This window comes from Cygnus atratus, chromosome Z (assembly GCF_013377495.2).
Source record: "Cygnus atratus isolate AKBS03 ecotype Queensland, Australia chromosome Z, CAtr_DNAZoo_HiC_assembly, whole genome shotgun sequence".
NCBI lineage: Eukaryota > Metazoa > Chordata > Aves > Anseriformes > Anatidae > Cygnus > Cygnus atratus.
The window spans coordinates 43,790,234-43,817,330 of NC_066396.1; the positions used below are offsets into that span (position 1 = coordinate 43,790,234).

The 27,097-nt window shown below is 37.7% G+C and overlaps 2 protein-coding genes across 2 annotated transcripts in view; one reads left to right on the top strand and one right to left on the bottom strand.

The window, feature by feature from the left end:
* Window positions 1–853, bottom strand: part of AGTPBP1 (ATP/GTP binding carboxypeptidase 1) — a 68,083-nt gene extending 67,230 nt beyond the window's left edge. The window contains exon 1 of the mRNA XM_035565283.2: window positions 735–853. The gene's annotated coding sequence lies outside the window, so the exon portion shown is untranslated. The remainder of the gene's footprint in view (window positions 1–734) is intronic.
* Window positions 559–26,746, top strand: NAA35 (N-alpha-acetyltransferase 35, NatC auxiliary subunit). Its single transcript, XM_035565214.2, has 23 exons — window positions 559–652; window positions 1,212–1,345; window positions 2,388–2,421; window positions 5,134–5,248; window positions 6,311–6,385; window positions 7,678–7,845; window positions 8,582–8,648; window positions 10,228–10,271; window positions 10,701–10,751; window positions 11,599–11,682; window positions 12,514–12,628; window positions 13,125–13,303; window positions 14,382–14,441; window positions 15,608–15,714; window positions 15,930–15,996; window positions 16,655–16,753; window positions 19,131–19,309; window positions 21,047–21,183; window positions 22,555–22,622; window positions 22,863–23,003; window positions 24,536–24,658; window positions 25,760–25,840; window positions 26,400–26,746. The coding sequence occupies exons 2-23, from the start codon at window positions 1,222–1,224 to the stop codon at window positions 26,457–26,459; spliced, it is 2,178 nt and encodes a 725-aa protein (XP_035421107.1). The 5' UTR covers window positions 559–652; window positions 1,212–1,221; the 3' UTR covers window positions 26,460–26,746.
* The last annotated feature ends 351 nt before the right edge of the window (window positions 26,747–27,097 follow it).

Here is a 27,097-nt window from a genome sequence, read left to right on the forward strand (position 1 = left end):
GACCTGCTCTTCACAATCATAACCTTAAGATCATTACAAGATAAGTATTACATAGATTTGTGTATTTTTCCAGGAAGTAAGTATGACTACAGTGCAGCCATGAAGCACCCAGACATTTCAGCAGCCGTTGAACTAAAAACAATTATTTCAGATAAGAAGTCGGCACTGTCATGGGCTTAACAGCTCACTCAGATTTCTCTCCTTTTGCCTCGCTGCAGGTGCAAGCACTCTGTTCTAGGAGGAGGCTGAACAGCAGGGCCAATGGGCAAAGACAGCTTTGGCATTCAAATCCCAGTATTTCTTCCTAGCATTGGAGGGAGGAGCAGCTTTGGTTAATCTTTTTGGTTAGCAAAGTGTATTAGCAGCTGGTGGTGCTTGCCACAAACACGGGGTTGTGCACTTTTTAAACTAATGCCCCCCTTCCCTTCCCTTCCCTTCGCTTCCCTTCCCTTCCCTTCCCTTCCCTTCCCTACCCGGGCCCACCCCAAGCCGCCACCGACTCCCCCCCCCCCCCAGCCCATCGGCCGGTAGCGGCGGTGCCCGCACGCGCAGAGGAGGGTGCGCGGAGGAGCAACGGCGCATGCGCACGGAGGCTGACTCCGATCTCCGTGTCTGGCGGCGGCGGCCGAGGGGTGCTCCTTGTGCGCGGCGGGTGAGGGCCGGGGGCCGCGGGGGGCGCCTCACGCTCTGTGGGGGGGGCCCGGGGCGGGTGTCTGAGGGCAGGGGGGCGGTACCGGGCGAGGCGCGGCACCGGCGGTCCCGTGCGGGCGTCCCCCGGGCCCAGCGCGGCCGTTGCGGCGCCCGGCAGCGGGCGAGGCGCGGCCCCCAACGGCCGCCCCCAGAGGCTGCCCCGGCGCCCCCGGCCCCGCCGCCCCTTTGGTGCCGGCGCCGCGGGTGCCTCCTGCCGTCGCGGAGGCCTCCGGCGGGGAGGCTGAGCCGGCATGCTGCCGGCGACGAGGCTGCGGAAGGGGTTTTCCGTCGTAGCCTATAAGCTAGTGGTGGGGAAACCGTGGATAACAACACATCCTTTAAAAAAGAACTTTACGAGTAATTTTTTCAATCTTTTATGTAGTAGTAGCTGTTCAGATGAAACCAGATTAGGCTCTTTTCCCGTTTCCCCTGATATTGCAGGAAAAAAAAAAAAAACACGTTCCGTTGAAGCACTTTCTGTAATTTGTGCGTAATGTGTCGTGTCCGATGTGGGTTTAAAGGTGCAGCACCATGGTTATGAAGGCTTCAGTCGAAGATGATGATTCGGGATGGGAGCTCGGTATGCCTGACAAGATGGAAAAGAGTAATACAAGCTGGATAGATATAACCCAGGACTTTGAAGAAGCCTGTAGAGGTGAGCTTTAAACTTGAACTGTTGGAGAAGTGAGAATAATTTTTTGGTTTAGTAGTTTGACCCGCATTCAAGATCCAGATGAGTGGACCACACTGATGCTATGGTTCCCTGTGTTTGATTTACTGCAAGGCTAGAAATATCAGAAGAACCTTGCCTAGCTTCTTTCAGATTACATAAATATCTTCTCTAGTCATGTTTTTTCTGTTGTTATCGTATGCATTTCTGCATCTGATTTTTTTTTCTTTGCAAAGAGTTCTTCCTGTCTCATGGTAAGTGGAAAGCCCTCTCTTCTATGCCGAATCAACACTTTTTCTGTACATTTTTGAATCTGCAGGATCTGATGATTTTTTTTTTTCATTTAATTGGTCAGTGCTTCATTTTTCATCTTTGAAATAAGGGTGACTTTCAGAGGAGATGCAATACATCCCACTCACAGGGAAACAATTGGTTTCATTTAAATGACCACCTTTATGGTTATTAGCTATTAGTTTACTATGAGAGCAACTTTTTAAAATTGATTTTATGATGACATTAAGGAAAAAATGTAAAACTTCAGCTTACCACACAACGAAGTTACACAACGATAGACACAATTTCCTTATACTTTGAAATAATTCCCTTTTATTAGTGATCTCTACTTTGTTTGCTTATTGAATACATCTAAAGGCTTTGTTAAAAATAGTGAGAAAAAGTAAGCATTTCAGTAAACACCTTCTCTGGAAAAATTAGACATCTTCATAAAGGAGCACAGAAAAGTGATGTCCCGTGTTTCAGGCTATTCAAATGCTACTGTTGGGTAATTTTAAACCCCTTCAAGTGCTAGGATAGCAGTGAAGGATTAGGAAATACGAAGGGCTGTTTTTCTAGCCTTTCAGTTTTAAAAGTGCTTTCTAAGTAAAAGCAAATAAAGGTAGGGTAGAAATGCCTGCTTCCCACAAGTTTCTCTTTTAGCGTAATACCATTTTTAAATAATACAACTCTCCTGGACAAGTTCTGTTGAAAGGATGATTTTAATTATTTGTCATGTTCTGTTCCTTTGTAGAACTGAAGTTAGGAGAACTGCTTCATGACAAGCTGTAAGTATGCCTTTCGGATGGTTTTGTTTTTTTAAATAGAATTAGTGCAAATGTATTAATACTTACTAATGAGGAAGTCATGCAGTATGAACTAAGTTTCTTTTAATTTTTATTTAACTAAAATAGTTGAAATATTCAGAATACCCATTCATCCTCATTGGTATGTATGTGATGCATCTATATGAAGGCTGAACGTTTCTCATAGTGCCAGTATAGCATTACTTTTTCTGTTAATAGATTTAGTGTGAACATTAGAGGTGCATGGAACTTTTTATCATCAGTGGTGTTGAAAGTGGTGAACCTACTGACCTATTTTATATGGACATGCTTTTACACAAAAAGACCAGAAAGGTTTCAAGTTTTTAAATTCAGTTACCTCAATTGTCACTAGCAAGTTTTAGATAGATGTGCTTTAGAGTAATTCTAAAATGTAACGCCATATTGGAAACTGAGAACTCTACAGACTAAGAAAAAATACACTTCAACAAAAAGCACGTGCTAAGATCTTAATTTTTTTTTAAGAATTAATTGAGATTAAAACATTTTGAAGAAAATGTAGATTATTTAACTGTGTAAGTCTGTTCATTTGCAGAAGGGAAGAATTGCCCACTTAAGACTAATAGCTTAGAAGACAGAAACACGCTATTTAATTGCTTAAAATTGTGTTCAAGGATGTCACAAAGTTACTCAGTAGAATCAAAGTACATTTTCATGGTGTAATTCTATACACAAGTGCCTCTCAGAATTAGGACATCCACCATGCAGTAACCTTTTTTTATTTAAGAAAGGCTTCTTCAGCAAATCCACTGGGTATCAGTGTACGAAAGGTGAGGCACTATATCCAGTCCTTGTAGGCCAGTCTTTCATTGAGTGTATCTTAAGCAAGCTTTTATGAACTTGCCCACTACAAGAGATACATTGTCACATGCTGGAGTTCTTCTGCTTGGTTCATTTTTGGTGTCAGTTTTCTTATAATGCCCATTTGGAACAAAGCTAGTATATTCAGAGTATATTATTGTTTATATCATGTGTAATGCCATTAATTCGTGGGGGATATATATATTCAAGCTTGAGAAGTGGGCCCATGTGAACCTAATGAGGTTCCAAAAGTCCAAGTGCAAGGTGCTGCACCTGGGTCGGGGCAATCATGACATGAGCACAGACTGGGAGAAGAACAGCCCTGTGAGAGCAGCCCTGTGGAGAAAGATTTGGGGGTTCTGGTGGACAAAACGTTCAACATGAGCCAGCAGTGTGAGCTTGCAGCCCAGAAGGCCAGCTGCCTCCTGAGCTGCATCAAAAGAGGTGTGGCCAGCAGGTTGAGGGAGCTGATTGTCCCCCTCTGCTCTCACTTGTAAGGTCTCACTTGCAGTGCTGCATCCAAATCTGGGGCCCCCAGCACAAGAAAAACGTGGACTTGTTTGAGGGGGGTCCAGAGGAGGGCTACAAAGATAATCAGAGGGCTAGGGCACCTCGACTATGAAGAAAGGCTGAGAGCTGGGGATGTTCAGCCTGGAGAAAAGAAGGCTTTGGGGAGACCTCATTGCAGCCTTTCAATGCTTAAAGGGGGTTTATAAAAAATGGAGAGCAACTTTTTACATGGGCAGTCTAGGAGGAAGGGTACTAAACTAGAAGAGGGTAGATTTAGATTAGATAGTAGGAAGAAGCTCTTTACAATGAGGAAGGTGAGGCACTGGAATGGAGAAGCTGTGAGTGCCCCATCCCTGGAAGTGTTCAAAGCCAGGTTGGATGGGGCTTCGAGCAATCAAATCTAGTGGAAGGTGTCCATGCCCATGGCAGAGGGATTGGAATTCATGATCTTTAAGGCCCCTTCCAACCCAAGCCATTCTATGATATGTCTTACTTAGGGTTTTGGATGTAACATAATAAAGAACATCTGTTTAACTTAACAACATTTTATCATTATGTATTTTTTAAAAAGGTGGTATGTCTGTATGGGGTGTATAGAAACGTGTGCGTGGATTTAGTAGTGTGATATTTGGCTAAGTAGTGTTCTTTGGCTTAAAATAAAAACTGTTTTCTGCTAAGCATCTCTTTTCTTACATACTTCTTGAACAATCCTTAAATTCCTGAAAACCATGCTCTCTCAAGATTGATAATAGAATCAAATATCCTGAGTTGGAAGGGACCCACAAGGATCATTGAGTCCAACTCCTGGCTCCACCCAAAAATCAGACCATGTGTCTGAGAGTGGTGTCCAAACGCTTCTTGAACTCTGACAGGCTTGGAGCCATTACCACTGCCCTTGGGAGCCTGTTTCAGTGCCCAACCACCCTCTCAGTGAAAATTAATTTACTGCCAATTAAAATGTATTTACTCATTCAGGTAGTGTGAAATAAAAAGTTAAATATTAAACCAACAACTTTCCTCCCTCTCTTTACCAGGCTCAACTTCACTCCTTCATTCCCAACTACTCTACCTCTCCTTCCCTACCCTGAAGTGGTACAGAGGGATGAGGAATGGGTGCTGCAGTCAGTCCGTACCGGTTCCTCCCCGCTGCTCCTTCTTCTTCTTCACACTTTTCCCCTGATACAGTGCAAATCCCTCCCATGGCTGCAGTTCCTCTTATAGGTTATTGTCATCAGTCAGAACGCAATGTATTTAAGAGGGGTGTCATTATATGTTCTTTTACACTGGTTTATGAAGACCATTTTGTATAAGGTAGTTAAACTTGACTCATTTCTGTCTCTTTAGTTTTGGTCTTTTTGAAGCCATGTCTGCCATTGAAATGATGGATCCCAAGATGGATGCTGGTATGATTGGAAACCAAGTTAACAGAAAGGTTCTTAACTTTGAGCAAGCTATTAAGGTTTGTGGGAATTTTCTGTTTATGCCTTTTCACTGGCTGTAAAAGTATGGTATAGCTTAATCAAATTGAAGTTAAACATAATTCAACTTCATGTATGTTTTCACTCTTTACATAAATTGACTTTTTTTTATTTTGGATAAGTAGCTTGTGGTGCTTGCCTTTTTTGCTATTTACATTACAACAATGATGGTAACTCTTTAAGTTGAAAAGTACTGTAAAACTGTTAAGTATTAATACCTCAAATAAATACATTTCAGAAACAGTTTGGCAAGTCATCCCGTGCTTCCCTAAAACATGTCTTTTATATGAAGATATATTGGTTAGTCCATCTTCCAGATGAAAGGAAACCAGCTTCTCTACAAAAGCTGTAAATTAACGCTTTGTGACTATCAGTTCATTAGCACTGAAAAGAAGCTGGCAAATTTAACAACATTCACAGTGGTAATTAACTTCTGAATGGTCAAAATTGAAGCTAGGCTGAAAGACTGTCTATTACTTTGGAAAAAGTTATGGACTCAGAGAGGAAAAAAAAATTTGCCATAATACTTTGAACAGACTGAAAGAGAAGCCCCAGTAAAATAACAGCCATCTAATTCTTGATTCAGATGTGCACACACTGAACAAATAAAATCAAAGAAACAGGGTTGCTGCTTCTGTTCCTGACCCTCAAAGCAGTAAAACTACATACAAGTATCTGCAGTGTAAAAAGCAGCCTTCATAGGTCATACGTATTATTCCTCGTTCAGTTGTTACTATGGCTACACATACTATTTTGTGATTTTGAGTGTTGCCAGTTACTTGGTTTTAAACTGTTATTGGCAACTCATAAATCAGAATTTTTATTTTATACTGTTCTTTGAAAAGCTCTCTGTTGGTTGATGTTCAACACGATGATAGAAAGTAAACTTTTCCAGAATTTTTGAGGCATTGTAAAGCTTATCATATGCCAGTGTTCTGAAATCTTAACCAAATTGTAATTTCTTTTTTGGCTGTACCAATAAGTTGCATTTTGTCTGTGGTCTTCCATATTCCTAAAATTTGTTTCTTTCTTTGTTTTCTAAGGATGGCACCATTAAAATAAAGGATCTCACTTCACCTGAGCTGATAGGAATAATGGATACATGCTTTTGTTGTTTGGTGAGGATTTCTCCGCTCTTAGTGTTAAATGTTCTTGCTTTCAAAATGTAATCCCCTAATCCAGATTTAAAAAAGAAAAAAAAGTAGAACTTGAGGAAAAGGATCCACTAAGCAGAAAATACGTACTTCGTGTTTTGATTTCCATTGATACATTTGCACTGGCGTATACCAGGCCATAACTTTGATTTTATGTTTCTGTTTGTTTGCTTGTTTTTTAATTCCAAGAAATCATTATGGAAGAGAACTGGTAATATTTTAAATAATGTGAAGAGGTTCTATAATGATAGTTTTTCCATGTGTATATCTGCCTGCTGTATATCAGGGTTTGTCTGTGTCACAAGTGATACTCAGTAGCGTACAGCAGCCTGTTGCTCATCTTTGTACAGCCAGCATTGACTTTGAGCTTTCATTGGCATTTTGAGGAATGGAAAGAAAATATCTAATTCCATTTAGAAAGGAATTATGTGAATTATCACACATTTCTACGTATTTTCACATATGATAATTGTGACTATTCTTCCTATATGTATCTTTTCATTTGCTCAGTAGATGATACAAAATATTTTAAGATACTCTTTTAAATTATGTCAATAAAACTACTTCATTTTTTTAAAGCAACAGTTCAGTTTTGTTTAGTTTATTCACAACAAGCCATAGAAAGGTCACCGTATATTTGATATGGTGTAACATTATTCCTTTTTTCCTACCCCCTTGAAATACTGGTGAACTGGTGAACTTTTAAGGAACTATGGTCATGTTAGAAATCTGATCCTGCTGTATTGCATGATAGAAATAATATTTTAAATTACCAAAGCTTTTTCCCTTTAGTTTAAACCATGAAAGTAGAGAAATTGGTTTGTGAAAAGAAGCTATGAGTTGTAGAGGACATGCAGAATATTGCTGAATTGTTTCATAGCTACTTTAATTTTTTGTTCTGTATTTGAATAGAGGAAACTTTTTTTGTTGTTCTGTATTTGTATAGAGTAAATTTATAAGTCTGATGGTCTCTTAACTTTGTCATGTGTAAGCTACAGTTAGAGAGCAGAGTTGAACTCTGTAGAAGAGGTTTACCCCACACCGGAATTTGATAGTGCTTATGGTTAATTAACTTACTGCCTTTCACAGACAGCAGATGGGTAGGTTAAGAGTCCTTCTCCAGCCCTTTTTGCTAGATGGAAAGTTAAGAGGATATGGACTTTCTTACTTGCTGAAGCACAGTGAGATGCAAAAAGAATGGGGATATAAAAATGAGGACTTGGCTGTCATGAATAAAACAATTTTCTTTTCCCTAGATAACATGGTTAGAGGGACATTCCTTGGCACAGACAGTATTCACTTGCCTTTACATTCATAATCCGGACTTCATAGAAGATCCTGCTATGAAGGCTTTTGCTCTGGGGATCCTAAAAATCTGTGATATTGCCAGAGAAAAAGTTAACAAAGCAGCTGTTTTTGAGGAGGTACGTTTCAGTATATCTTATGGGTAAGTGTGCTACACTGTATGTAGATTCCTTAACACAAATGAAAGAGCATTTTAGAGAAATTTATTCCTGTTTGATTGGTGGGTACCATAGGAGCAGCACTTCATCCTCCTGAAGGTGTTAGACCTGATCTTTTTCTTCAATGGAGATGTTTCCTATATTTTCCTTGAATATTGAGGCACATAAATATTTTATTCAGGAAATAATGCAAATTTTGTGGCTAACCATTTTAAATCACATTTACTTGTGGTTTTCATTCTGTTTAGTTTTTGATTTTTCTACTTTAGATAAGCATGTCTGTCTATTTGAAATATGTGTATATATATCAGTGGAACGAGAACCTGGTTTTCTGTGCCCTTGTACTGGAGAAAACCTTGGTGTTTTCTGAACTTGGACACGTACTTCTTACTGACTAGATCTAAAATTGGTTGAATAGTACTGTGCATCCATCGTTCTTGAAATGTTTTGAGAGGATGACAACTGGTAAGAATTATGAAGGCATACTGGTATTAAGGGTTTATGCAGAAAATGGTTTTCCCAAGCTGGATTTGAGCAGGAAAAGCACCCTAACCAAGGGTGTACTCCATTGCATAGAATAAAACCAAACTTCTATTTTATGCTTTTTTTTTAATTTATTTTATGCTGCTAACAGTTTTAAGCTTTTTGTTGTTTTTATTTATATTGCACTACTTCATGCTTCTGCAATTTTTTTTAGGAAGATTTTCAATCAATGACTTATGGATTTAAAATGGCCAACAGTGTGACAGATCTTAGAGTTACAGGTACAGCTTCTGCTTTCTGTGTATCTTTCCATTAGTCTGTCTCTTCTGAGCAAGCTGGTTACTTTCAGCTGAATTTACTGAATCAGCAGGAATCTCAGTTGTTATTTTTTTCTAGTTCTGTGAAAACCAGTGGCTTGGTAAAAACCAAGCAAATATGGCCAACCATTTTTTTTTTCTTGAAGAAAAGTTTCAGCTATTTATTTGTTAAATGCCTGAAAAACAGGAGAGGTGCTTTAATACATGCCAGCCAAGTGGCTAAGCATGGGATCATCCAGGACTGAGGTAGATACAAATCACACCTAAGTAGTGTTCTTGAATTCTGCTTCTCTGCTTTGCTATTTATTGTGATCTACATGGAGTGCTTTTGAGGAAAAAGTAGTTCTAAAGCTATAATAACATATGTTATTAGTGTATACACAGATATTTACATTAGTCTTTTCTATGCGGTGTTACTCATAGAGACTTGAACTTCCCATTAGTTTAATATTATAAGATTTGTAGAACACTTTAACTTTGGATATACTCTGATTTATGTTGTTGCAAGACGACACCAAGTTAGGTGCGTGTGTCGATCTGCTCGAGGGCAGGAAGGCTCTGCAGGAGGATCTGCATAGGCTGGACCGATGGGCTGAGGTCAACTGTATGAAGTTCAACAAGGCCAAGTGCCGGGTCCTGCACCTGGGGCGCAACAACCCCAAGCAGCGCTACAGGCTGGGAGATGAGTGGCTGGAAAGCTGCCTGGCCGAGAAGGACCTGGGAGTATTGGTTGATAGTCGGCTGAATATGAGCCAGCAGTGTGCTCAGGTGGCCAAGAAGGCCAACAGCATCCTGGCTTGTATAAGAAGCAGCGTGGCCAGCAGGTCTAGGGAAGTGATTGTCCCCCTGTACTCGGCTCTGGTGAGGCCACACCTCGAGTACTGTGTTCAGTTTTGGGCCCCTCGCTACAGGAAGGACATGGAGGTGCTCGAGAGAGTCCAGAGAAGGGCGACAAGGCAGGTGTGGGGTCTGGAGAACAAGTCTTATGAGGAGCGGCTGAGGGAGCTGGGCTTGTTCAGCCTGGAGAAGAGGAGGCTCAGGGGTGACCTTATCGCTCTCTACAGGTACCTTAAAGGAGGCTGTAGAGAGGTGGGGGTTGGTCTATTCTCCCACGTGCCTGGTGACAGGACGAGGGGGAATGGGCGAAAGTTGCGCCAGGGGAGGTTTAGGTTGGATATTAGGAAGAACTTCTTTACCAAAAGGGTTGTTAAGCATTGGAATGGGCTGCCCAGGGAAGTGGTTGAGTCACCATCCCTGGAGGTCTTTAAGAGATGTTTAGATGTAGTCCTTAGTGGTATGGTTTAGTGGTGGACTTGTTAGTGTTAGGTCAGAGGTTGGACTAGGTGATCTTGGAGGTCTCTTCCAACCTAGATGATTCTGTGACATCCCTGTCATCCCGCATGATTTTTTTTTCCTAGTATTTGGCTAATATGTGTTTAAAACACTTCAAAACTTGCCTTCCCCATACAGTTTTCTTGCTTTAAGTGGTGTAGGTGTACCTAGGAATGCTTCTCAGCTTTTAGCTGTATTGTCACTTTTACAGGTATGCTAAAAGATGTAGAAGATGACATGCAAAGACGAGTGAAGGTATTTCTCTTATGTTTGCCTTGCTGATTATACTTAAGGGGTGCTTAACGTAGGTTTGGGAGAGGGAGAAGTCTGTCTAAAAATGTTGATTGTGGGTGTTGATATTCTTCTGGCTCTTATGTAGGTATACTGTGTGACATTGAAGAATTCAATCTTCCTTTGTCAAAGTCTACTATATAAAATGTTCTTAAAATTTCCATAAAAAGTGGAAATTGACTATTTGCAAAGTAGACTGAGATCAGTATAATTACTGTAAGAGTGTTTTGGATGACTTAAGAACGTAGATTATATATTACGAAATTTTGAACTTGAGAATTGTTTTTTAGGTCTGTTTAACAGGTGGATGTTCTAGAGAGTATAAAGGTATTTTTTTCAGCAACTTCCCTTTGCAATTTTCAATAAATTATTTTAAATTCCTTTACCTTTTAGAGCACTCGAAGTCGACAAGGAGAAGAGAGAGATCCTGAAGTTGAACTTGAAGTAATGAATTAATTACTTTTTTCTTCCTGATTTCACAAATTAGTATGTTGTTAACTTAAATCAGTAGTTCAACTTGTGAGAAGTGTGTGTCACCAGTGTTGCTGCTGCTCGCATATCTGAGCTTCTCTAAACGTGGCCATGAGCATAGCCCATCCTAGTAGGTTGGATTTTAAGCTCTGAAAAGCTTCTGGATTGATACTGCTGGGAGAATAGTGATGCTGCTGCAATGCTGCCATTTATTTATCCATCTCTCAAGAAAAGATAATTAGCAAAGTAGATTATCAATCCTCTACCTTCTTCCCTCAGTTCCTTCCAACAGCGTTTACCACTGCTGTCAGCTTCCCTGTTAAGGGAGAAACTAGGAAGAGAAGATGGAAGCAGTGTAGCTCCTTCCAAGAAGAGTGACGATTAGTGTATTTGATGTAGTTCATATAGAAGGGTATGGTTTTTCTTTCCCAGTAACCTAATCTGTTCAGAAATAACCTGTAATGTGGATTTTCAGGAAAAAAAAAAAAAGAGAAAAAGTCAGTTTCTTTTAATAGCTTGTGACTGTTCACCTAAGCTGAAATTTGAATGGCGTTTGCATAGGAGTTAGCTAGGGGTTGTACTTTACTGAAAGTATCTTTGTATTTTTTGTTAGTGCTTTTTTTTTTTTTGTTAGTGCTTTTCTGGCAGCAGCACAGATTTCATATAAATTCTGTAACTCTTCTTCAGGAAAGTAGATAACCTGTTTTTAAGACTTGGGAGCATAATGTTATAGGTTTATGGAAGATATTTTAATAAGTTTCAGGATTTAATTTTAATTGAGTGTATTGCTTAGTAATTTGAAGCATTTTTTTAATTACAGCATCAACAATGTTTAGCTGTGTTCAGCAGAGTAAAGTTTACCCGGGTGCTACTGACTGTTCTGATAGCATTTACCAAAAAAGAGGTACGTTTATTTGTTTTTTGTGTGTTTTCATTATAATTCTTTCTCTAAAGTAGAAAAAAATATTCTGTAAACCTGAGTTGATGTTGCTGCATGTGCAGGGTTGGGGAAGGCCTTATAGTAGCTATTGTCAGTTTCTGTTCAGTTTTTACGAAAACACGTGAATGGGCAGTAACTGATGTTAGTATGACCTTGTACAGAGAGACAATGTCACTTCTAGAACATATAAAGAAAACACTTACAGGTTTGGGATCGCTCTTTTCACACTCACAAGAAAAACTTTTCTTTCTCAAGTCCTGTCTCTTTGTCAGTTACCTGACACTGGGCTGTATTGTGTCCATCTCTAGAGAATCATTAGCTTTTCCATCCATGTGGGTATTGAATTTATATCTAGCTGCCTACAGGACAGTTTAAAAGACCTTTATTAAATTGTCAGGTCCAAGTGTAATCGATAGACATCAACGTTCAAGAAAAAGGGATTGAGTAGTTGAGAAGAATTACGCTCTAACCATTTGTAGAATGGAAATAAAACTGTGATATGGAAGTGATCTACTCTGATCTACAAGCAAATTCTATGTATTAATTGCTATGAGTTAATGATATGTGCAAAACCAGGTCATCTTAGAGTCTGATTACTGTATAAGTTAACTTCACAGTCTACTTTGAATTGATTTAGGTCTGTGTAGCAGCTTATTATTGTAGTAGAATTGTGGATATAATTGGTGAATATTATGCGGAGTTATGGATCTTGTTCAGCTTCTGTTAGCTCTTATGGAGGTCTTAAACTTTTTTTACGTTCACTGGAAGTGCTAATAACTGTTCTCTGCCTTTCAGACAAGTGCAGTTGCAGAAGCTCAGAAACTGATGACTCAGGCAGCTGACTTGCTTTCTGCCATCCACAATTCATTACATCATGGTATCCAGGCACAGAATGATACCACTAAAGGAGGTAAGTATCAAACTTTATAATTTTATTCATTTCTTAAATATGTTGCCTTAATAAACTCCAATATTTAAGTATATTAAAAAAAAATCACTGCTTATCTTGGACTAATAATACTTGTTATACAAGCTGTTATAGATCTGCATTTTTATCTCAATTTTATTTCTCTAAAAGTTGGTTCTTTTGAAAGTAATATTATCACTTCAAAGCCACAGACCATGTGAGCTTTTGATAAAGTGTATTGCACTCCAAATCAGTGCATATGCTATTTCAAGATAAGAAACACCACCTTGCTTTCTGTGCGGGTAATTGCTAAGGTGTTGAGTTTTTTTTTTTTCTTTAATAGTAATTATCTCAGCTGGGGAGTTTGTGTCACCAGAAATTAACCGTCAGTTAAAAAAGTTAATTTTTGCTAGTGGAAACATTTGTATTACACTTCAAAGTGAGTTCTGAAAACACAGTTTATGTGCAGCTTTTCTCTTTCTCTCTCCCCCTTTCTTAGATCATCCTATTATGATGGGCTTTGAACCCCTTGTTAATCAGAGATTGCTGCCTCCAACTTTCCCTCGATATGCAAAAATAATTAAAAGGGAAGAAATGGTCAATTATTTTTCCAAATTAATAGACCGAATAAAAACTGTATGTGAAGTGGTCAACTTAACTAATTTGCACTGTATACTGGTAAGCATTAATATTTTGTATTTATAGCCAAACATAAGATCTTACAATCTGACTTTTGAAAAAAATCATTCCATATATATAGTGCTGTTGCTTCACTGCAGAAAAAACTGTGCTGTATCAATAAATCTTTCGGTATTTTCTATTGCTTTGTACCATTTCAGTACCTACTCTCTTTCATGACACTTCATCGTCGTCTTTTTTTTTTCAAAGACCTTTTCACTCAAACTTCCCTTTTTCCCATTACCTGTTAAATAATAATGAATGGCAAAGACAGAACATAAGCACATTAATTTATATCTGGTTCTTATTTCTTTGGCTGAAGAGCTGTATCTGCAATAGCAGAACACCATTCCTTCCTGTATTCCTTATTCTACATATGTGCCTGTAACACAAGAGAGCACTTCATACATTTGCATTTAAGCATGTAATTCCTTGGATAGACATAAAGCTAAGCATCTGCCTATGTTCTTCCCTGAATAGAGATGCTGCCCTCAGTTACTGCCTGCATTTATTATAGGTGATTTAAATGCTTCAGATACTTTCTAACACAATTTGCTGACTGACAAAAGAGCAACAGTTATGTCAGGTGTAGTTCAAAGACCGAGCAAAAATCTTTTGTCTTCCTATAATCTGTTACATTAATTAAAACAGTATTTGCATGAAATACCTGCTGCCAATTAAACTTTGCAGTTTTGTTACATACCTGGTTCAATGTTGCTGAGACCTGAGCTGTTTCACAGTATCTTTTTCTGTAATATTAACCATTTAATTGTTGCATCTGAAAAAGAAAAGTCAAAATCTTTTGTTCTGTTCAATAATGGATAATTACAGAAGAAATAGATTTTAGCTTATACCTTCTGTTTTGTTCAAATTATTCATGCTTATTTTCTTACAATTTGTATAAGCTATGTTATGTGCATGTCTGTGTGTGTGTATATATATATACGTGTATTTACACAGTCGTGTTTGTGTGTGTGTGCAATGTGTACATAAAATGCAACTCTATATATCTGTATGTAGATAGATAAAAAGTTGGATATTAAACTGACTTGTCTTTTTTCTTCCTAAATATAACTAGGATTTTTTCTGTGAATTTAGTGAGCAATCACCATGTGTTCTTTCAAGATCTCTGTTACAGGCAAGTCCTAATCTATGTTGTTGAGTAAAGTACTTAAAATTTCATGACAAATACAGATTCATCTTCTTATTTTAAATATTTAAATTATTTACATATCACTTAATAATATACAAGTTGTAAACATTTTCTCTAGGTACTTAAGTATCAGATAAATGGAGTTTATGTTCTGATGTCATTTTTTTTAAACACGTTAAAATAACGTTTAGACCATGTTAGTACATGCTAAGTAGAGCACACTGTTGAACTTTTTTTCTCTGCCTTAAAACTGTACAGGCATTTTTATACTGTTCTGTACAGACTGCCTTAATCTGGGGCTGGTGTTTGTATTCAGTCTCCCTGTTGTGACCAAATTTCGTATATAGACTGCTTATATTCCTACAACAGTAACTGATGGTTAGGGCACAACAGGCTTCTATTTTTTTTCTCACTGTTTCACTTGCCTTGAGAGTATATTATATATTCCTTAACTCAGAGTAAAATATACTTCCTTATAAGAGATTTTGATTCAAATAGGGTGTCCCTGAACATCACATCCCCTTTGATCCTGATTAAGCCATGAATACATCTGATGGAAAATAACTATTGGCAAGTAAAACGTTCTCATAGTGTGTGTGTGTTCTGACTTTCTACTACACATTCTTTGTGCATTCCCTGTGGGTGCCTGGCAGCAGAGCTTTTTCTTCAGCTGCTGGTAAACCATGTAAGAAAGGGACAGTGCACACTCATGGAGGAAAGTGGAATGAGCAGCAAACATAACCAGTGAAAGCAGTAGTATCTATAGGATAGAGAAAAATCTGCATTAGCGCCTATTTCTTTTCAGATTTGCCTTTTCTGCCTCCAGGGAAACTGCATAGCCTAGTTTCTGTTAATCTTCAGAAAGAAACATCTGTCTGATCAATTGTCTTTGAAGTCCAAGAAAAAATCAGTTTTCTTATGCAACTTACAGAGCTATATTTATATTAATGGAATACCACAAAAATGAGTGATCTCATTATACCTTTATTTCTGAGACCGTCAGCTTGTACCTAGACAAATTCTTCTAATTTTTAAAGCAATCTTGCAAGTTTTTGATACAATTTAGGTACCATAACAGCTTCCTATTAGTAATTTCTGAAGCATTACTTTTAACTTAAAGAATGTTTCTAAAAACACGTTTTTACTTTCAGACAACATTTCTGGTAGATAACAAGAAGGTGTTTGGTACTCACCTCATGCAAGACATGGTAAAAGATGCTTTAAGGTCTTTTGTCAGTCCTCCAGTACTTTCTCCAAAGTAAGTGGATCTTGAATTGACTTGCATGTGTTTACATATATGATAAAAAATATTTCTGCGGACATATGAAGAATGTGCACACTTTGTACTTACTTGTGCTTATTCATGAAGAAGTTAGTTACTGTTGATGCCTTCATGTTTCTTCTTGAATTTTGTGCTATGTAGACAGGTAACACTTATATTGATATGTATGCATATTGGTATTTCCGTTCTAGGTGTTGTCTTTATAATAATCACCAGGCTAAGGACTACATTGATTCCTTTGTGACACATTGTGTCCGGGTAAGTGTTCATTCCAATTACAGTAAATAAATGCATATACGAGTACTTCTTACCAACGTTTCCTACTGTTGAAAGTGAAACCATTTCTTAGAGATTCCTGATGTGAAGGCAAAATTGCAAAACTTTGCCATCTTGAAAATGAATACACTTTTAGAAAGCTGGTATAATAACTATGGCTGTTTTTTGCATGTATTGTTCTTCCAGGTTTTTCACTAACGTTTTGACTAACACATCACATTATTAGAAATCCACACCCACAACCACAAAACAAATGCATAGCATTAGAGTAAAAATACTTCTTACCTTCTCTTCTATTTGAAAATTTAAAAAAAAAATGTTTGAAAAGGTTCTGTACTTATTGCTACAATGCAGCACAACGAAAAGATCAGCAAATAGATTTAAGTAATTTCTCTCTTCCCACGAGTGGTCTGTTCTGATCAGACTCCTCAGGGATGTTCATTCAGTCTCATGTTGACTTATGTACAGAGAAGTAGGCACTTTCATTACTCCACAGAGCTTGCATTCCCCAGGGAACCTAAAGGAACCCACCTCCTAATACAGATGTTTAAAACATGCCCAAGCAGACATCACAGTACTACTCCTCAAAGCAGTCTCAAAGTTGTGTTGAAAAATTAAAACCACTCTTTGTTTCTTTCAGCCATTCTGTAGTCTGATTCAAATCCATGGACACAATAGAGCTCGTCAGAGAGATAAACTGGGTCACATTCTCGAGGAATTTGCCACCCTGCAGGATGAGGTAATATCCCAGACAGCAGGCCAGCAAACCTATTGTTCTAGGTATATTTGTACCCTAGTGGAGCATATGGTATTAGATTCTATGTAAAAGAAGCAACTCATACTGTTTGTTAGATCTGTTGAACAAAAAGATACTGTTTTTTTTTTTTTCATTATTATTTTAGATTAATTTTATCCTATAAGTAGTCTTTGGGGAAATCTGCTCTTGCATCTGCAATCCAGTGGCAACCCCACTGCTTGTGGTCTTCTGTCCTTTTTGAAACTGGTCTGCAAGATGTTAGCAGGGAGAGATGGGTGAGATGAATGTCCATCAGGTTCCTGGAATGCATTGAGGACTGCTTCCTGCTACAGGCCCTCAATATGCCACCTAGGAACACTGAATTGCTAAATTTCCTGCTTGCAAACTGAGAAGACTTAGTTAAGTTCTTAACTAATGGTGGCCTTGGATACGGCAATTGTAACAGTGTGGGGTTTAGGTTCTGGCTGAGCACACTGAAGACTAGTAATAGGACAAATGCGTAGATTTTAGAAGAGTCAACTTTAGTATGCTTAGCACCCATCTGTGAGGGATTTCCTAGGAAGCGCGCATGGAAGGGCAAAGAAGCTTGTAAGTGCTGGGAGTTATTCAAGAACAAACTCCTGGAATTGCAAGAATGGTCCACTCACTACAAAAGGAAAGGAGAGAGGCAGAACAAGAGACCACCCTGGCTAAATAATGAGCTTTTGTCTGTGCTTAAAAGCAAAAAAGAAGCGTACTGTGTATGGAATTGTGGCCAGCTATGCATTGAGGACTACAAAAACCTTGCTAGGGTATGCAGAGATACAGTCAGGAAGGCTCAGCTAGAACTGACATTGACCAAAGATGTCAAAAACACAAAAGAAAGGCTTCTTAAAGTACATAAGCATTAAATAGAAGCACACAGGGAAGACACAGGCCCATTGTTGAATAGGACTGAGAGGCTGGTTACTAAGAATCCTGACAAGGTAGAGGTTTTCAGTACCTTCATTACGTCCATCTTACCAGCACAGCTGGAGCCCAAATCCACACGATCAAGTAGTTACAATACATATGTTACCGCACCAGCAAAGGAGGAAGACAAGTGGCAAAAGGTACAAGCTGCACTGCGAGAGGTTTTATCCTGATATAAGAAAACAGTTGTTTTTTTTTTACAATGAGATCAACCAGTTACTGGAACAGCCTCCCTAGGGATGTGATAGAATCTTTATCATTGAAGGTTTTCAAGATGAGGTTGGATAGGGAGCTGGGTAATCTCATAGAAGTGCCCTGTTCCGTGAAAGGTTGGACCTGATGGTCTTTGGAGGTCCATTCCAAACTGGGCTGTTCTGTGATTCTGGGAGACATATCTGCAAGACACTTCTGAAAATTAAGATTTATAGCTCTGTAAGATGCAAATTGCTAAATTTTTCTAAGTTTTAAGAAGTTTATGTGAAGGAAATAATAACTCTTAAAAAATATGTGCTTCAGCTTGTTTTGAACATTTCTCCAGAATGGACGGTAAAAAAAAAAAAACACAGGAAAAGGTATATTTCCTCTTGATGGGAATGTTTTATTTGGCAGTCAGAGGTAATGAAATAAGCAAATATTTTCCAGGATCTTCATGGTAAGGAGGACAGCCCAGAAAATTGGAGGAGAGGGGAGATTTTGTGTGTTCCAGGCTTCTCTGAAAATGGTTTGCTTGAGAGTTTGCTGCAGTACTGCAGCCCAGAGACACTGTTTTTTTCACTTTGTAACAGGTAACGTGGGGTGATTTGTTCAGGACTACTGATAATATTACTACTGTGGGATATTTCATATCTTTTGTACAATTACTTTTTAAGACTGCATAGGTCTTACTAATGTTTTACTTTCAGTGTTAGGCCACAAGAAGTGCACTCACTTCTTGCATACTGAGCTTAGAAATATACTTTTTCATTGCAGCTACTTTAAAAAGAAAAAAAAAAAAAAGATAATTGCCAATATAGCAAAACAGATACCCACTTGTGTTTTTTGAGGTCCAGTGTTCACATGACTGTTAACAACTTTAAAATTTTAAATTTTAATAGGAGTAATGTTATTAGTGGTTAATAAACTTATTTCCCTGTATGACTGTATTGAGCATTTTTTTTTGTCTGTTGAGCTGAATTTTCTTATAGGCATGTGAGTAACCTTTCTGATTTCTGACAGTTCTAGAGCATACAGGTGACAGTATCTGGAAAAACATTTCTGTTTTTAATCTGGAGCATAGCTTTGCTGACCCAATTTGTATTCAGATTTTGTTAAGATTTTATTTCTGGCAGAACTCAAATGCTCTTCCAGTCATATGTTCTTCCTTCCCTGTCTGTTATTGAGTAGTTTGTTTTGCTTTCTTTTTCGGTAGGCAGAAAAAGTAGATGCAGCACTTCATAGTATGTTACTGAAGCAGGAACCACAAAGGCAACATTTGGCATGCTTGGGCACCTGGGTCCTATATCATAACCTTCGTATTATGATACAGTATCTTCTGAGTGGCTTTGAGTTGGAACTTTACAGTATGCATGAATATTACTACATATATTGGTAAGAGGATGCCTTATTGACAGTTCTTGGGGGAGGGCTGCTCCCACTGAGTTCTAGTTGCAAATATTTAAAATAGGGACTTCAGTTATTACTTTTAATCTCAGGCTTGCTCAACACACGGTTTAGTTACCTATTCATAAAATTACAAGTGGAGAAGAAAAATCTTTTGCTGTCTTTCCTAGGCTTAATAATTAGTGTACTTAACATTTTCTTGAAATAGTAATTGGTTCTCTGTTTAGCTTTTGAAAACAGTATCTTCGAATGAAAATAGATGAAAAATACACTGGTTTTGGCAGAAGAGAATGCAGAAGGAAAACAATTTCCTTTATTCTTTTCTGTCTTTGTCCTATCAAGATCAATAATCTCATTAATCGCTTTAGCATTTTTAAAAAGAACTTCAGAGTTTTTAAGCTGTGACTGGCATCTAAAAGGTGACTATGTAAAAACATCTCATTCTTTGAGCATGTTTGATAAGGTACCTGCATTTAGTCAAAATGATCACACTATATGGAGTCAAAATACTTTTTTTTTCTTTACCTCACTATCATTCATCTTCATTCACATTAAATTATTTTTCATAGTAGATGTCTTGGTCCAAATCAGAAGATTTTAAATAGTTCATTTTTTTGGTTCAGCGTTAAAAAATTGATGTTGAACCTTAAAGTACTTCTGAAAGAACTTTGAAGTACTTCTGTACTTTTGAGTTTGTTTTTTATGAAGCTACCAATAAAAAAAGCTCTTACCATGTAAGCTGTCAGCCTTCTTTCTGAGTGATGAGACAGGTTTAAATGACTTTAACTTCAGTGCATCTCATTATGTTTTGCATTGTTTCATTAGTGGATTAAACATTAAGTGGGAGAAGTAACACTATAGATATTTACTAGAAGATTGCAATATGCTCTAAGTATTACCTTAACAAGTAATACGAGGTTTTCTGCAACTTACTATTTTACCTGTCTGTATTTCCCCCTCAACTCCATTTTAATAAAATCATTATTAACCAGAACTATCACATCAGCTGTTTTATCTCCTCACTTTAAGTGAAGAAAAGAAAAAAAATAGAAGAAGTGTCTGAGAGGAGATCTGCAAATTTGTCAGTAATTTTTCTTCTGAGTTACAACTTCTTATGAAACTTTTTTTTTTTTTTCACGTGCTCCAGATTTGTAATTTCTGCTCTTTTTTTCCCATTCCTTTTGGTTTGAAATCAGGTTACGAACTTTTTGGATCCACTGCCGCTCACTAAGAAAAGTCTCTTAAAGAATTGTTAAAGATTTCTCTTAAATATTAAGAGAAATTGCATGTGGATCTAGTGTTCCTGTGGGATTGGCTTTTTTTGGTGATAATTTATGGGTTTTTAATGCTTGAAACAGTTACTAGTAGTAATTCATAACAAAGCTAGAGACATAGCATTTAGATAGCAAACCAAGCATTTTTAAAATGATGGTGGGGGAAGGAAGAATTCTAGAAAAAATAATCTTATATGGATTTTGAAATAGTAAAACTTTCACTTCACTTAGTGAATGTATGCATACCTTGAGACTCTGTGTGGAGTCTTTTTTAATAAAGCAAAACAGAATAAGTGGTTGATTTCGGCAGTGCACCTTCTTCAAAACAGGTGGATTTAAATGTCCTAGTAGTCTTATGATTAGTTCTTTGGCTGACTTAGCACTGAGTTAGGATGTGTGCATTAAGATTTACACTGTGGTATGTAACAGCTACATACTGTTTCTTCCATAGGTATCTATCAGAGTTCCTGTATGCTTGGTTGATGTCAACACTGAGCCGTGCTGACAGCTCTCAAATGGCAGAAGAGAGAATAATGGAGGAACAACAGAAAGGCCGTAGTAGCAAGAAAACAAAGAAAAAGAAAAAAGGTATCTGAGGTGTAGAGTGTAACTCAGACTTTTTCTTCTCTTCTTGTGGTCGTGTAGAACTAAAATTTAAAATTAATCAAGTGAACGTTTATGTGGGTGGGAAAAAATTCCTGAAGTTAATGAAGATTGAAAGTAAAGCATTTTAACTAAAAACATTCTCCGCATAAGAATTTTCCACGTTTGTTTATTTCAGAATTGCTTTTTTAAAAAAATCCCAAACTCATTTATATTCATAGCTTCACCAGTGGTGTTGTCTTAGATGCTGTAAGGTGCAATCAACAGCACCAGAGCAATTGTCTTTGAAAAATACTACATTTTTACAGTCTATAATTCCTGTGGAGGTATGGTTTTTGTAACAAGCTTCTGTAGCTAGATTCAAAAACCAAACTTCCAGTGTATTTCTGTAATTTCTATTTGGCTTCAGAACGTGTTCAAGCACGTTTCTTAATTTTACAATGGTGAATTGCCCTATTTCAGTTCAGTGGTAGTAATATTATGCAGAAACCTCATTCACAAGTCAGGCTTTCTCTGATGTATGTCAGAAAACAGGCGATGAGAATTTCTTTTCCTAAATCATAGCCAACTGCTACTGTAGTCAGAGTGGTAAGCGTGCTACTAAAGAGGCAGCTCAAACCAGTCTTTAAATAGCATTTAATACAAATTTGCCATGCCTAAGTGGTTACTAAGATTGTGATGTATTGGAGTTATCTTAGCATTAACTTTGTAACTGAACAGCATGCAGAAGTTCTCCTTCTTTGCTGTTCCTTCTTTTTTGTGTTTATATATCCTTGTCTTCCACTCAAGGAGAACAAACAATTAGATATGAACAGCTCAAGATCATTTCAACTAAATTCCCTTTGCTCTAGAAATTTGGAAAATTACTACCAAATTTTATACTTCCTAAAAAGGTACCAAATTTGGGGCCAGTTAAACAATGGAAGCTAAAGGGGAGCATCAAGGGAATATTATTAGGGTAAGAATCTTTCTAGTTAAAAAGTTTTAACCTTCTAGTCTTAAATGTTTAAAAAATACATGGATTAAGCAAACAACAAACTGTAAATTTTAGACCATTTAATGTAATATAATGACATGCTAATACCATTGACAGTCTAACAGAGTTATTCCATTGAAGGCAATATGTTGTTCATGTGATGGTGGTTGTTATTAAGTATGTCTCGTGATGTTTCGTATAATCAGGGGTCAGACGAGCAAAAATTTGTTCCTGATATTTAAGCTCCAGTTTTCTTTCTTTATTTTTAATGATATTTGAGGATTACATCAGTTTCAGAAAACGTGAAGGAAATATTTTGATGTCATATACGTATGTGTGCTTATGTTGAATAAAAAAAAAAATCTTTGTGAAATTTGCAGTTCGCCCTCTGAGTAGAGAGATCACCATGAGTCAAGCGTACCAAAATATGTGTGCTGGAATGTACAAGGTAATTTATATGTGCTTGCTGAACAATGGCTTAAGTTTTTTTAAAATAAGAAGTATACCTGCATGCCCTCTGTTTTTAGTGGGACTGGAAGTTAATTTCAAGTTAATAATGTGATACAGTAAATTATTTACTACTATTACCTCCTTCCAATTATAGCTAAATCATAACTTCCACCTTGCTCACAGTAAAATACAACATAAAGCTAACATTTTTCACTGTACTCTGTCCTGTCCTTTTTAGACAATGATCGCGTTTGACATGGATGGCAAAGTAAGAAAGCCTAAGTTTGAGCTGGATAGTGAACAAGTGCGATATGAGCACAGGTTTGCTCCATTCAACAGTGTTATCACACCACCCCCAGTGCACTACCTGCAGTTTAAAGTGAGTAATCTTAAAATGTGGCGCCACTCATACTTTTATAAAAATCATTTGTTTACCTGCTATAGACAGTCTTGTCATTGTAAAAATTGCTCTTAACATCTTGAAGTTCACATTAAGGCTTACCTGGGCAACCACACCTAGTGGAAGGTGTCCCTGCCCATGGCAGGGGGGTTTGAACTAGATGATCTGTAAGGTCCCTTCCAACCCAAACCATTCTGTTTCTATAAGTCAAAATTGCAAGGATTTCTAGCTTTAGTTGCATGCAAGGAAAAACATAGTTTTGAATTCTTAGTAAACTCAGACATTTAGATGCTTAAAAATTGGTCGTCTTCGGCAGTTTGAGATGCTTGTATTGGTTTGCGTGAAAATAAAGTTTATTGAAAGTGCATTGACACACTTTTTGGTTGTATTTTACCTAGTAGAATGTTTTTATTACTGCAGCAAGCAAATAGGAAAATGAAACAAAGTAAAATTAAATTTCAGTTTTAAATCACAGAAGTGCTGGTTGGAAGCAATCTGTGGAGGCTTGTTCTGTCCAGTCTCCTCCCTGAAGTAGTATTATAGATCAAACCAGCTATGTCTTTGTCTAACAAGTCTGAAAAAAATCCAGGGATATCTCCAACCTGTCTGGATAACCTGATCCCATACATTTTCAGATCCTCTTAGCCTTTGGATAACCTGATTCAGGGCTGTGCTATTAGCCTTTCCTCCTCATGTCCTGTTTGAATCTCTCAGGCTGCAATTTGTGGTCTTTCTTCCTGTGTTCTACTTGTGTGCCATTAACAGGGAGCTTAAGATCACCCTGTTGGCTTGTATTCACCTTGGTGTTCACTGTACCTAGTAACCAACTACATTCTACTGATTTGTGGGGTTATTCTGCCTCAGATACAGAAATTTGGACATTTCACGTTTAACTTAGATTTCTAGTGGCCAGTCTTTTAAGTTTCTAAAGGTCTGTCTCATACTGAAACTGTACTATTTTGTATGCCATCCACAATTCCTGAATTAGTGTCATGAACAGTTGTTGTGAAAATGAAGACTATCATGGCTTCCTCCCTTGTCATAGAAGTTTTTATCTCTGAGTAAAAAAAGAGTTAAGGGATCGAAATTATGTAAAATGAAGTTCTGAACAGCGTGAGTCTATCACTTGCCATAAACATGCCTTGAGTAATTAACATTACATCCATTTGTTCTCTTTTTTTCCTCCTGTTTTTTCCTGTACTTTCACTTGCTGCTGCATGGGACTAAAAAAGCAAGTGAATGTCAAGTTGCTCAGAATGGGGATAATTTTATCCAGAGTAGTAGTTCATTGTATTTTGTGGCACTATAAAATGATATTTAAATAATTTATTGCTGCTTGGTATTTGCCTTTTAAAATGAATGTTTTCAACTTTACTGCTTATTCTTAAAGTATTTAGTTGACATAACTTTTTTTGTTCAATACAGTAATTTGTTTTCAATTAAGGTAATAAAAATAAAATTCCTTGGCAACTGATCTTACTATATCTTTATATTTTTCTTTAACATGCTAGGAAATGTCTGATTTAAATAAGTACAGCCCCCCTCCTCAGTCAGCAGATCTCTACATGGCAGCTAGCAAACACTTCCAGCAAGCAAAAATGATTCTTGAGAATATTCCTAACCCAGACCATGAGGTAAGACTGAAATACTGGAAAAAGGAGTGGTTGCTAATAACAGAATGAGTGTGTTTGTTTTGTAGCAGTATTTGTTTGAGATCGAGGGTGCCTCACGTGTACTCTGCTGATGAGCAAAGCTGAACGTTTTGGTTACGGAGCAGACAGGAGGCTGGTGTCGCAGTGGTTCATTTCTGTACATTCGATAATGAAATCTGGGTTGTGCTCCCTGTTCCAAAGCCTTTCCCTGCCGAGTATCGTAAATGATAGGTAGCAATTTATCTATGCTTGTTTGTTGCTTTCTGGCCACATTCAAAGAGCACATCTCTTCTACCGAGAAGGTGACATGTACATGTGCCTCATGTACCTGGAAACTGGTCATTTTCCCTGAGAGATGGGAAAAATTGGTTTCAGCGTCATCAGGCTGGAAAGAGGATTTGAATCTGGCATTTGTTTCCTGGAGCAGTTTTCTCAGCAGTAATTGTAAACACTGGTAGGAGTTCTTCCCTGTTTGTTCATAGCTTAAGAACTAAGTGTCTGTGACTGTATTTTGAAGTAAGGACACTTACTCTGTCACATCTGAGCAGGTTAAGAACAGTTACGGGATTAGGTTCTTCTGAGGATTTAGGAATCCGTGCCTCTTCTCTGGTTCCTGGTGGTGGTTACACAAGAGCTAGCTAGTTGAGGCTAACAGTAGTTCGAGGTAGTTCAAGCGTGCCCAGAGCACTTCCATTAAAAAGCAGCCTGTTTGGTGCTTAAGTTGATCTTCCTCATCAGGATTGGATCAGTGTATGGGATAAGATACCAAGAGTATGTCTAAACCTTTATTTGGACAAGTGCCTTAGAACTTGCCATAGTTTTGACAATCCTTGAACTTAACCATGGAAAGCAGTGGTTTCTGTGGTCTGTTGAATAAAAAAGTGAATATTAAATAATTAAGTATATCAATTGGATTAATAAAATTCAGAGGATATCTAGAATGCCTTGATCTCAGCTGAAATAAACTGGTGCTGGAAGAGGGCTGCAAAATTTTTAGAGTATGTAAACATTTGAGTGTTATCCTTGAATTATTTTTGAGGTCATATGCTTCCACTTGAAAACTTCTTGTTGTTTTCTGTTTAGGTCAATCGAATCCTAAAAGTTGCTAAACCCAATATTGTGGTCATGAAGCTACTGGCAGGAGGTCACAAAAAAGACTCTAAGGTAAGAAAATGCCGGTTGAAATGAATGTGAAGTACAGTAATAAATGCAATGCTACCACAGATTTCTTACAGCTGATTTAGCAGATTGAGGCCATAGTTAGAAATAGTTTGTTGTAGTTACTTAAATAAAGAAAACACTTTGTTTAAATGTCTTTGAAACAAAATTGGATAAAGCATGTGTGGGATGACCTGTGCAAGTGTGGGTAGTCTTCAAAAGCAGAGAGTAATTGGTAGCTACGTATCATCAGCTTGTGTGAACACTGCAGGCTGGCCTTCAGGAGAGGGCCTTCAGGCTTCCTGCTGCGTGGTGGGCACGGAAGAGGGAAGGACCACACTGAAGTAAGGCACACCAGCGCCCTACAACTTGGTGCCCATGACCACTGGAGAGTGACTGGAATATCCAGAACTGGGTTGGAATATTTTCCGGATAGGAAAGAGCTGTGATTATTTTTTAAATCGCCTGCTATTTGAAAGTTTTCATCTATCTGCAGGGTGTACCTCATTTTGAATACAAAATTCAGTAGTGCTTCAGCGTAAAATTTTAAACCTTTTCCTTCTAGGTTCCTCCAGAATTTGACTTCTCCCCTCATAAATACTTCCCGGTTGTGAAGCTTGTTTGAAAGATGGGATTATTGTTAGGATACCTGAAGCATAATCAGATACCGGCTGTCAGATGGAGTATCTTGTGCTGTACCAACTGAGTAGGATCTCTGGGATAAAAGTATTATTTCATGAAATATCTCTAGTCTGCCTTCTTTATATGACCTGAATGACAACTGCTGTTTTAAAGTGGTTTGTATAATGTTCTTACAGGTGAAGCTGATTTTAATCAACTGCATTGTTGAAGAATGTTGTACCTTACTTGATTTTATTACAGATTTAATCATAAATCATTTTTATGAATGAACTCTGACAGAAAAATGGCGTTTTAAAGGTTTAGTAACACTCATGGCTGAATAAAAATATTGCAGTGTAGTCTTATGTCTGTGAGGCACAGCTGAGCTACTATAAGTCTACTTTGAACAAAGCCACTTGGAGAAATGGTCAATTTCCATACTTTTGCCCAAACTGAATCAGATGTGCTCATTTTGCACGTAGAAAGGCTGATTTCCTTTCTTGTCATGTCCAGCAAGCTAAAACAATCTTTATACAAATCAGAATCAGATAAAAACTAGACTACTTCATTTAGCACCTGCATTCACTGACGTTACTTTACTGAAGTCGGTTGTGGAGGAGCTATTTTGTTTCAAATGGAGAT